This window comes from Morone saxatilis, unplaced genomic scaffold (genome assembly GCF_004916995.1).
Source record: "Morone saxatilis isolate NCDOM2014 unplaced genomic scaffold, NCSU_SB_2.0 Contig11, whole genome shotgun sequence".
Classification (NCBI taxonomy): domain Eukaryota; kingdom Metazoa; phylum Chordata; class Actinopteri; family Moronidae; genus Morone; species Morone saxatilis.
The window spans coordinates 22,779,131-22,792,123 of NW_023339663.1; the positions used below are offsets into that span (position 1 = coordinate 22,779,131).

The 12,993-nt window shown below is 39.7% G+C and overlaps 1 protein-coding gene across 1 annotated transcript in view; it reads right to left on the reverse strand.

Annotated features, from left to right (window-relative positions):
* The window catches only part of fto (FTO alpha-ketoglutarate dependent dioxygenase), a 122,757-nt gene that overhangs the window by 72,401 nt on the left and 37,363 nt on the right, over window positions 1-12,993 (reverse strand). The window contains exon 8 of the mRNA XM_035682200.1: window positions 12,566-12,685. Within this exon, the coding sequence (XP_035538093.1) occupies window positions 12,566-12,685 (120 nt within the window). The remainder of the gene's footprint in view (window positions 1-12,565; window positions 12,686-12,993) is intronic.

The following is a 12,993-nucleotide window of genomic DNA, read 5'->3' on the forward strand; positions in this document are numbered from 1 at the left end:
TTGATAATGTGTGTGTGTGTGTGTGTGTGTGTGTGTGTGTAGGGAAAGAGTGAAGGGTATCAACATAGCTGGTGAGGATTTTCGCACAGACTTTGATGCACATCAACTTTTAATATTATCAAAGAGGAAACAGTAAAGAAAATGAGAGAAGCAAGTTCTATGAAAATGTCTTTTCTTTGTGTGTGCGTGTGTGTCTTTTGAATTATCTATGCAACTTTGAGTATGAGTATTGACTTTAGGGGTTTGTCGCAACACCTCTTTGCAGTTACTTGAAATAAATCATTTTAATAATAGAGAAATGTTAAAAGGCATATTATATAGTTTCTTCTATAAAGTATACTCAGCTTTTAGAATTTCTAAAAAGATTGTATTCAAAGGCTCTGTTTCTACAATAAACCAAGATACTTCAGATTTCTAAAAAGGACACAGAGATTTTCTAATTTTCTTTTTATTTGTGTGTGTGGGTGTGTTCTCGCAGTCTCCGTGGTGACAGAAACCAAGGCCTTTCTGCCAGATTGACCCTTGCAGGGTCGTGGGCACCATCAATTATGTCAGCCAGTAAAATGGGCTTTGCTACACACAGCAGATTATATGGAGTGTAAAACATTAGAAAAATGTGTCTGAAACATCAGAGTAACATGTTTGAAGTGACAATTGGTTTGGGGGTGGAGGGTAGGGGGGATAAAGGCACCAAAAAGGGAAGAACCCTGACAAGTGATTTTGTTTGAAGGCTTTGTTAGACACTCAAGTGGGCAGGGATGCTTTCTAAGGCCCCAATGGCACTCCATCTTCGGGGCAGAATACAAGCGGGATGGTGGGACATATGCTTTCCTCAGGGTCAAATGAAGCAGAACTCACAGGCTTTTGTGGTGCTCCCCTTTTGGTAGTGAGAAGAAAAGGCAAATCTGTTGTTGGGTTGTACTCCAATGGGCCCACAAATATCACATAAAAAATCACCGACCTGTTTCTTGCGAGGCTTTTGTCTCCGTTTCATGATAAGGAGTGTGCATCCAGTTGGCCTTAATGGTTAAACCACATAGTTCTTACTCTGAATGAGCTCACCAGCAGGCTGGGACAGAGGACCAACACACACACACACACACACTCACTCACTACATACACACACTTGTGCAAACTCCTTACTGGTCTGGCAAGAGAATGCCTCATCCATCCATCACAAGAAAGCTTTGAGAGGCGCTTTGACTAATTCAGGACAATGAAGACAGAGCTGGACAGAGATGTTTGCGATGAGCGTGACACTCAAGCACCTTCTGCTCAGTTAAAACCCCCTTAGTCTCTTTCAGTATATGAAAGCTGAGTCTAGATTCTAGCTAGATAGCAGATTGTGATCAGCACCTCACTCTCCTGCCAGTAAAAAGCTTTTTGCTGACTGGGGCCAAAGCCAGCCTTTCTAAGCCCCAGAGTTACAGTGTAACACACACTGCACCATACTTCAGGTCTTCAAAAATGCTAAACCAATAAAAAGGGTTTCCATCCATCTAGACACGCTCGCAGAGAGGAATTTTGATTTAGAGGGGGAATATGCCTGCAGGGACTGAAATGTGCTGCTAACAAAGTTTTGATTGACTACAAGTAGTCTGAAGTGCAGTGATTCCTCTATTTTTTGCGTCTGGCTCAAAAAGCTGGGGCTGCTGTTGCGAAACTAAACAGGCCCTCTTATATGTCTAGTCTGACATCAAATGTGAATTACCTATTGAGGTACAGTGAAAAATAAATATGTCTAAGACTATGTCTAAAGAAGAAACGATTAGGATCTCCAGAATTACAGGTTCCCTACCCTAAAAATACTGTTTACTTTATTTAAGGGCCATAAGGGCTGTGCAAGATCTGCCATAGACAAACCTGTCTATGGCAAACCAACATCTTAACATTTACATCAATTTATTTTGTTCGTGATATTATTTCAGATTTCAATTATGACAGCTCAATTATTTCCTTAATTTAAACCTGCTTACTTTGGGGTAATTCCTATAAATCCTGCTATTGATCATTCAAGCACTACACATTATGTGACAAAAAACAGCAGTGTGTTTAATCTGCATCATCCCTGTAGCTCAGTCAACAAGGACTGGCAGCCTTGTTGCCTTAAACCATTGTCTCCACACTATGCGGCTATACAGTAATAGACAACGGAGCACACCATGAAGCAGGTAACATATAACCGGATTATGGACTCACATACTCTATAAGATGCTGTCTACTTCAATCTGGCACAAAAATCAGTCAATCTTGCAGTTTCTACATTTAATACTACAAAAACGGTATGGTCTACAAAGAACCACTGTGGAGCATATTGATATAATCTAATTAATTAAAGGGAATTAAAAGTGGATACAGTACACTTTGGATTGAGTTACTTCATGTACTTAATTATTGCAATGAATCCAAAATCTATATTACATTGTATCTTGACATCAAACGGTTCAAACGTCTTTTCATGACATTTATGTTTGCTTATCTTTTGTATTCTGGGTTTAATCTTCCAACAAAATTGTAATGCTGTTCAGCAGGCTACTCTTGGGGATTTTTCAATCAATCTGTACTTTTAAGTGCATTAACATACCACAAAATCAAGATTGATTACCTATCTCAGTTGACTGTACTGAAATGATAAGTGGAGACAAGAAAGGAAAATATATTTTTAAAATCTAAGATGTATATTACCAACTTATACATACACTATATAGTAGATGAGAAAAAAACATGTACAAACATTGAAGTAGCCCTTTGTATTGTAATGTATTAATTCATTTCAAAACTAACCTTAACATATGCTAATATGGTGTTATTACTGATTATGGTTCCTATTGCTACTAGTATCTGCTGGCTATCTCTAATGGTAACAATGAACAGAAAGATTATGTTAGATTTACTCAAGTGTTTCTAAACACACCTGATTTTCCACATATTTACACAGTATACTTTGTCCCCCACTATTGGGCTATGTGTGTGTGTGTATGTGTGATTGCTCCCCACCAAGGGAGGCTGATGAGAGCGGCTAAAAGGTGTTTATGAGACTGTTAGTCAGGAAAGGATGCCGCCCTGCAGCTCTCGCCCAAATAAAAGAACCATTTATTACATCTAACATGACCCTCTCATTACACACAAATAGGAATTAATGAGCGCTATATCGGGCGCTCCCAGTGGAGCGAGGCGGGGCCCACTAAAGGACTAGCGTTAATTACATTGTCCTACATCTCACCCATTTAACACCACCCATCAGATCGCTCTATCTGCACGGGAAGGATAGGAGGGTGAAGCGATTCACTACCTGGAAGGATGGTCGCTCTCAGCAAGTGTGGCACAGCCTGAAAATTAGCTCGAAATTTGTGAAATCTTAAGTTATAGCTGCTCCTGTTGCCCCCGTCTGCTACTCCGCTCTGCCATTCCCTGTGACCTGCACACGCATGTATGTGACATCAAAATGTTTCTATTTGTTTCTATGTGTGTACTTTCCAATTAAATTCATGATCAAAAATTATATATCTTGGTGGGATTTCTTCTTTTCTTGACTGCCTGGGTCTCATCTTCATCAAGTTCATCAGTTTTTTCCCTTTGGTTATGAAAATATCTTTTCTCACCAACTATTATTATTGATCAGATGTAAGGATGCAGAAAACTGGTAGGCCTGGTTTACAATAGTAAACACAGTACGCATTTGAGTTATCAGATGAGTCCAGTGAAAAAAAAGGTTAAAAAATTAAAGTTATTACTCAGTACAAGTAAATTAGAGCTTGCACAGCAACTTCTTGGTTCAACTCTGAGTTACCATAATTACTGCAGTTGAGCGCACACGTAGTGTATCATTGTAGCAATGCAATGGAGGGTTATAACAGACACTTTGGGTGTGTACGCTTCTTGTTTTAAAATTAAAACACCTATAATAAAATATAGGGTCTTTGTCAGAACACTAATGTTTCTTGTCCAAACGCATCAACTGTAAAGGTCTCAGCAGTGAAATTGGTGAGTAAAACTAAAACAGACCCCTGGTTGTAAAAAAAAAAAAAATTGGATTTTCCATTCAGGCTTTACATGGGAGAGAATCTTCTTTCCCAGAAAACCCACATCTTAAGTTTGATCTGTGCTGGGTTATCCTCTTCATACTGTACATGCCTCCTTTTGAAAGGTGCACAGACCAAAAAATGGATGCATGGAACTTCCCAGAATGCTCCCAGGACTTGTACTTCCTCTTGACTGTACTCACATCCGCTTGTTTACAGCATCAGCTTTTCATTTCTTTCTGGTTTATTTTCTCTCACGCGCTCTGATTCCAACTTAAATCTTTACTGTTATCTCTGTATTCCTTTCACCTCTAAAAATGCCACACCATCCCTTCTGTTCCACCTCCCTAAACCTCCTCCACCCCCCACCCCCCCAAAAAATAATACAATCATCATCAACAATCTTCTCCCACATTTCCTCCTTTTCTTCACGTTTCTTCAAGCAAATAAGACAATTTTACACTGCCTTCCCATCAGGATCACCCCATTATCTCCACTCATTGTTTTGAAGCAGGCTTTATGTACTTAAAAACCACAACACGGTAGCTGCTCCAATGATTTTGAAGAATTAGCGAGGCACGAAGGTATTAAGTAGTTAGTATTTTGCTATGCTAGTTGCAACAATCAAAAAGCTGATTAAGGATCAAATTTCACATTCTAACATAATCGTTTTTATACCTTATCTTATACCTAAGGCTTCCTCAGAGATGAAAAGACTAAAAGTGTAATTTGGTGAGTGATACCTGACCTTTTTGTTTAGTTTGTTTATTTTCTGTACAGCATATATAACCTTTTGACCTCAATGCCAGAAAATGGCTGCCTTCATTCTCTCTGTTAGAACCTTTATGTTCTATTTCTGACCATAATTACGTTTTTGGGGTTTATCGTTCACTTTAAGGATCTATAGGCGGCGTGGGCTGTTTTCATGTTCATTAATTGGCTTTAATTTTTTGTTATGCGATATGAAGCCACCTGAGACTGTGACTGTGATAAGGGGCTGCACAAATAAATTTGAAATTAATTTGAGTTGACATGCAGGTAAACAATAATATGGATGTCAACTACAGCACCTGATGAGGATCCAGATTCAGATTTAAATCACTGTAATAAAAGTGTGTGCACATATGAGCATGATGCCTCTATTTTTATTCCCTCTGGCTTAGAGAGCTCAGCACCACATCTCAATGTGTGTATTGCTATTTCTGAACGAGAAATATTGAACAAGTGATAGACAAGCCGCGGCCATGTATTCAATGTGCAATAAGATTGATATTGTACTAAAATTACGTAAATTGAACAGGATTTTAAGTATTTTCTTTGCTTTTAGTGACAAATCAATGTGTTTTCTTGTGTCTGTGATAATTTATTTTACTCCACCACTTTGACACGACTGCCTGCGAGAGTAAACAATTACACCTGGATCAAAGTAGTGGAATAATTATATATCAAGCGCTGGTTAGTGGTGATGTCTCTAGTCAGCTATACGAGGGGCGGGCTTCGCTATGAGATGCTCTGAAATCTCTCTTTCATCTTTTTATACTTTCTCCCCCATCTAGGCACTTTTCAACGCACACACAAACACGCACACACTCGCTCCTTGCATCTCTCTCTCTCTCTGTTGGTATGACACAGGAAAAAGCGGGGCCCTGCAGCCAACCCCGCCGTCCGCACTGAATGCGATTAAGCTGAGCAGTGATTAATCTGGGCTGCCCCATAATTCCTCTTTACCACTTTAATGGATGTTATCTCCCCTCCTCTGAAGGCTTATCTTGCTGATCGAGGCCAAGGATGAGGAAAGGGAGAGGAAGAGCGGGGGGGGGGGGGGGGGGGGGGGCTATGGTGTAAGGAGGGGGTGTAGAAAGAAATCAAACCAAATCCAGACAGAGGTAAGTAAAGGAATAAGTAAGTAAATAAGTAAGTAAATAAATAAATGCAGGGATTGAGGAAGCTGCTAAGCGGATAAAGCAGATCAGTCTCTGTAAAGTGCTCATTTGTTTTCTAAGAAGACGAGACAAGCCGCCTTCAAAGCCTGCTGATACAGTAAAACACTGTCAACATCACAATTCACAGACAAACAAAATAAATTATCCAAACTGCTGTCAATAAAATTCCCCACCCTCGTCATTGTAAAGAAGAGGTGTCCATACTGTAGCTGACAGTCACAAGTACAAAGACAAGAAAAGTGGTTTCTCGATGACCTCATTTTCTTTCATAAATGGCAGTGACTTAAAACAATGGCACTGTTTCATTTGTTCTTTCCACGTCATGACATAAAGTCAACGTTGATGCTCCTCTAATACATTCCAAATCCATTCATTCACAGCCCCAAAACAAGTTTGCTCAGGTCAGAGTCTATTGTTGGAATCAAAACGTCACATATCTCAACACCTTAGCTTTCAGGAAACTCAACTACACCCTGTTATTGAGAAATAATTACACACATACATGAGGAATTGTTTTAATCATTTTAAATGAGAAAGTACTCCACTAGGAAAAGATGAGCTGGTGTTAGGCATTCTTTACTGACAGACACTAATCACACACAACATTTTCTAAAAATTATGATTGTGTGTGTGAATAGGCAACTTTTATTCTACTATGTATCAGATAATAACTGAATATTGTAGCAATGCAACATAGCTTCAAAATAAATCCATCAAATGAGAATGTAAAAATTAAAATTTCAAAAACTCACTTACATGTGTTGACTGAAAACAGTACTATCATAAGATCTTTAACCACTAAGTTTCAGTTAAACTTTCCTAAATGGACACCAGACATGCAAATAAGTGTGTCTGTCTCAGTGTTTTTGTCCTTCCATGTTTGTCCTCATGTTTTTAAATGCATATGTGAGATGGCAGCTGAAAAGTGACAGGGTTAAATCTGATCATAGCTCTCCCCCCCCCCCTCGCTTCGGCTTACAGCGATGTTGCCGTGAGATTCTGTCATAGACAAACCTCTGTGGGATTCCATTCACTACTAGTGTACATCTTTAGGTACAAAGCTGCGGGCTGCATTGACTCCAGGTAACATAAACGCTCCCTTCAAGCCACCGCGTATCTGCCCATGAAAATTCTCTAAAGGGGTTTAAGCATTTACGCAGAACACTATCAGGCACTGCCGAAAATTCAGCTTACCCTGTTGAATAGGGACTTCAAAGAGAATTGCAAATACCTTTGCACCGCTACATTTTCTCCCTTCTCTCGCTCTCTCTCTCTGTCTCTTCCTGCTTCTTTCATTTTATATTTCCAAACACAAGCTGCTGCGTGATGTAAAATGTATTATCAGCCATATATTTCCTCTTTAAATGAATAATAACAATAATCTTTGAGTAATTTCTTTTTTATACAGCTCCGTCTAAATAGGGCAAAGCAAGCAAGCTAATACAGAGCCGCGGGTAAACAAGGCCGTGCAATAATGAACGTGTGGATTAGGCCTCTAGTCTATGTTGTGCGATAAGGAAAAACAGCTGCTACTATCCAGGTAACACCACGTATTGACTGTCAATGAAGGATAAACTACTGTGCAGCTGCACATTGACTTCTTAAATTCACACTGTGGACACACACACACACATAAAGACACATGGACACATACAAACAAACCCACATGCACTCACACAGACATATACTGAAACATACTGTATTTAAGAACCACAAAGAATTGGAATATAATAAGAGCATAAGCCCATTTGCACAGTATAGAGCTTAAAATGCAAAACAATATGATGCATAAACACAGTGTGATTTAATGTAAGAGATAATAAATAGCTTCATAATGAGCAATATAAATGGTCTTTAAACAGTTTACTGCTTAGTTCACACTTATAATTAATCTGGGTTCCATGTGTGCATATAAAGTGGGTATACAACTCTGCCCGAATGTGCAAGTAAAACAGCGAACGAAAGAGAGAAAAATGACTGCTGGTAAACATCTGCAACATGATTCAGCTGTGGCCTCTAGCTTTTCAAAATATGCTGCCTTTTTCCCTCAGCTGGACCAGCACGGCAAGCTCTCCAAATAATACATTACAAAAAATTGCTCCCTGAAATTATTTACGGTGAAATGCACAACAGAAACCATAACATTTATAATGTTTTACAAAGCCATCAAATAAGTGGAGAGGGGATTAATTGCCCCAGCCCGACCTTAAAATAATTATTGTGAGCGGTGCAACTCTAAACTCCAATGAAATTGATACACTTTGATAATTAGATTCTTGGCACTGACCCGCTGAAGTCAATAAAGGTTATTAAGGCCAATTGCTGTCTAAACGCATTACGGGCAGGGTAAACTGTCCGTCGGAGGCCCCTGCTACTCCAGCGCCAATATGATAATCCATTCTCCGTCCTGGGGGTTTCTTCCCTAGCGCCTGTGTCTCCACTCTGCCATACAAAACCAGATTGGATTCGCTTAACCTTTCCAGGACTTTGATCAAATGAGCTCACACAGCAATAACATTTACATTGACCCCCCACCCCTCCTCCCCAAAACACACACACACACACACCACACACACACACACACACACACACACACACACAGACAACCCCTCTCTATTTTTTCTTCTGTTACCTCCTCGTCCCTCTCTGTGTCTGTCACTAACTCTCCCTACAGTTTCAAAACCCCCCCCAATCCCTCCTCGGCACCCACCCTGCACACGCTAGGTCAATAACCTAATCAGCTATCGATGGCGACCGGGCTAGGCTGCGTATGATTGCAGTGCAACCCTCCTCAGCGGCCCAGATTGTTTCCGAAGACAGTTATTAAAGTGAGGGGAGAAGATGAAATGGTCACTAGGCGCATCCCTGCACATACACACGCGCACGCATGCGGGCAAAAGTCAGCCTCTATTACAAATCAGAGGAGGTAAATTTTGTCACACAATGAGAGAAAAAAAGAGAGAATTTATACATGTGTGTGTGTGACCAAACCATCGGGAAAACAGGGAGTGACAGGCTGGGTGAATGGAGTAGAGGAAGACGTGGCCCCGATACCACTTCCTGTTTTGTACATCTTGAAGTATACAAATGTATTCAACTGAGTGGATCCCATTTATTATGAAAGTAGATTAATTTCCTTGATATGTGTTGAAAAGATTTCCATCTACAAGGCTCGCTCCGCTGTCAAATGAGGGAGAAAGTGTGAGAAAGAGACAGAGATATGGCGAGATAGCGGGAGCGAGAGAGGGAGAGAACAAGAGAAATAAAGAACATAGAGAGAGAGAGAGAGAGAGAGAGAGAGAGAGAGAGGGGGCGAGGGAAACGGAGTGCACTGAAATCTCTTTGCATCCACGGTGGCTTTTGAAGTTGTGAGATGAGCAGCCACAGAAGTCAGGAAAGTGACAAATTAGGGAAAAAGCTGTACTGTGCAAGCAGAGCTGCTAAATCAATTAAAGTCATGCCAAGTGCATATATTAACATCAATGGCACACACATACACACACTCGCACAAACACACACGCACAGGACAGGAGAAAAAAGGGGAGATGTGCTCATGGGCTTGTCGCTGTCGCTTCTCCCCCACAGTGAAAAGAGGAGAGATAAAAAATACCACACCGGTATTTAAAATATTCTGCATAAAGCCAAGACTCTCTGTCTATTGTCAGTCAGACGGAGGCTATTCATTGTTGCTAGTTTAAGGAAATGTCACTATTGTATGATAGCCATGATAGCAGAGTCCTGAGGGAACAGAAAGCTGCGAGCGAGGCAGGTCTAAATGGACTTCAGCACCCTGAATCACAGGGGAATGTAAAACCTTTAAGTTGATGTCCTTTTTCCATCCAGAAACAACCTTTACCTTACATACACTAAACCCCCCATACACACACACATTCATACACACTTTATACTTTTGCTGTACATTCTAATGCACATGCCTACACTTGAAGTTTATTCAGCAGCACGTCTCTTTGTTTCTATCAAGAAACCACATGAATTCATGAGGTACCAAAAAGAGGCGAGCGAGCAAGTGGACTTGTTTTGTGTCGGTTCTTTATTTATTTATTTATTTATTTATGTATTTTATCAGAATGTCATTCAAATGGAAGGATGAGCATTTGCATGACAACAGGCTGAGGAGCAGAGAGGGAGCCCCAGGGAGAGACAGTATCCATAAACAGGAGCTAGTCCCCCAATATTGCAATATTCTTCATACGGACTAACAAACGCATACATAGCCCAGCGCATCCCACAACACTCTGTGCTAAATATGACAATAAAGAGACGAAGGCTGGCTGTTTGTATTGCTATTTTAGCAGGATAAAACAATAGGCTGTTTTATTGCTACAGCACCGTGTACAAAACAACACAGTGTCAATTTATAAACCCTATTTAAAGAGACATATATTTGTTATTTTAAAATACCCACGGTGATATCAAATTTGACAAAAATAATGCTGTATTAAAATATACTCTGCAGGCAAGAACAGAAAAGTCGAAATAAATAAATGGCAAACAGCATCTGCACACAGTAGGTCACTCATATTTCACTAAATTACACTATACTGTCAATTGCCAGCTTCAAAATGTAAAATATATGCAATAAAGGAATGTAGGGGGGAACCCATATAATTTAAATAAGTCAAAGTAATTTAGAGAAATGCATTTTAATCTAACTGCAGAAAAGCCACAGCTATCAAAACCTCCAAAAGGAAAATCTATAAGTCACATCTATAAAGTGCTTTTCATCAGCATATCAGAGGTCGGTGCATGTATGTAAATATTGCTTGCGAGAGCAATAATGTTGTCTTTCATCACAATAGTGAGTGATTACATTTATGCATTCACCAGCGTATTATTTTTGCGAAGGTTCAGTATGCATTTGTGCAGAAGATTTACTTGCTTTTGTGTGATTTGACACTATGTGATTAAATTAAATGTATTCAAATAATTTAAACTGTAATTTTAATGTTGTTATAAACATATATCACAGATTTAAAATATTAAATATTAAAATACTGTATAGTAATTTTATAAAAAAAATATATGAATATATTCTAATTTTTCTTAATTTCTTATTTTATTGATTCAATTTTTTTTGTTGCTAAAAGTGGCTGACATTTTATTTACTGTAAGTTTCTACTGCATGACAGAAATCCACATATGACACACAGCCACAAACACACACAGTGGATATGGTTTGCCTGTCCATTAGAGAGACACGGCTGCAGAGAGAGAGAAAGACCTCACATTTCACTGATGCCCTTTTCTAAATACAGGTCCAAATCACACACTTCATCTGGGCCCAGAGGTGGAGCTCTAGATGAGTTTAGCCCCTGTCTACTAACCCCCCCCCCCGCGCAGGCTGTTCATACTAGAGGGGGGGGGGGTGAAAGCGAGGGACGAGAGAGAGGAGAGAGAAGAGAAACTATGAATAGGCCGAGCAGCGTCGGCAGCAGCAGTACTGTTCTCCTCCAGACCCTGTCTTTATCCCCGCCTGAGCATTAGATGTGATTACTGCTCAGCGCTCGACACTGACAGAGACAGAGAGCTCCCAGAGACAGCAGGAATGGGTAAGAGACATAAAGAGACACAGGGAGAGAGAAGGAGAGGGAGCAGAGAGGAAAAGAGGAGCACAGCTCTTTCGCTCCCGCCGCTACTGCTACAGTGATACAAGAGTGCCCCCTGCTGCTTCTGGTATCTGGATGTTAAACACACACGTACATACATGAACACACACACACACTTTGAAATCTAGCCATGAGTGAGGGACTGCATAGAACCTGTGGGGAGGGAGAGAAAGCGGGACCAAGCATGTACATGTATCTGTGTGTGTTTGTGAACTGTATATCTACACTACTGCGTGTGTGTGTGCGTGTCTGCGGCACATATGTACAGTACAGAGCTGTGACTAAGGTGACTTAATTATGAGTCTGACATATCTAAGTGTGATTCCTTTACAGTGGTGTCTAACTAATAGCTGCGTGCCCACGTTCCTCTAATAAAACTTCAGTGAGGCCATGATTAAACACATGACACATCCTTAATAATGCACCGTGGTGAGAAGTTAGACAATCCATCATGTAATTTTAAACACACCCTCCCTTGTGAGGAGCATTATTGGACAGCAGATCACTTATGTAGTTTGTATAAGAAGCATAAGCAGAGGCATGTTGAGCATTTAGAAAGGTGAAACTGTTATTAAAGACGAATGACAGAATGGCTGCACTAGTCATGAAGCTGCTTTTATTTTAAAATTATTATTGTTATTGTTATTATTATTAGTAGTAGTAGTATTAGTATTATGATTACAACAATATATTAGATATGTCCTTACAATATATTATTAAAATCAGGGTCAATAAGTTTTGTTTTCTATATTCTCACATAAAACAGTTTTTGTAAATTAAAATCATCAATGTAAAGCCTAGGACTGGGGATAGAGTGTGATAGGTGAAGACAACAAAAAGTAGCAATAGCAAAATGGAAATACATTTACTTCGACTACTTTCAGATTAGTAATATAGTAAAATAAACTGCGCAGGCTGAGAAACCAGACAGTGAGTCTGCCATGTGACCAGCAGCGTGTCTGAGAGGCCTTACCATCGTCTCCATGAGCCTCCAGTCCTTCTCCAGCTGCTCCATCGGTCTGGTCCACCAGCTGCAGAAGCGGGCGTAGCGTTGGCCCTGAAACCAGTACTGCCGCAGCCACTCGAACTCTACCTGCAGACACACACAGGATGAAAAAGCTAGTTCAGACTGACAACTGATTCTCCCATAGGTTTTTTCGATCTAAAAAAAAAGTGGGGAAAATAGAATTTTTTTTTTTTTTTAAACTGTCACTGTTCCTCATTAAAAACATTAAACATTATAGCATAACATTTAATTTAATGTAGAGAAAAACATATTATTACATTATACTATAAATTATGAAATTATAATATGAAACATGTACATAATGGAACTTTATGTATGTCTTACATGTCTGCAAACAAATCACGTATATATATAATATATACATATATCATATA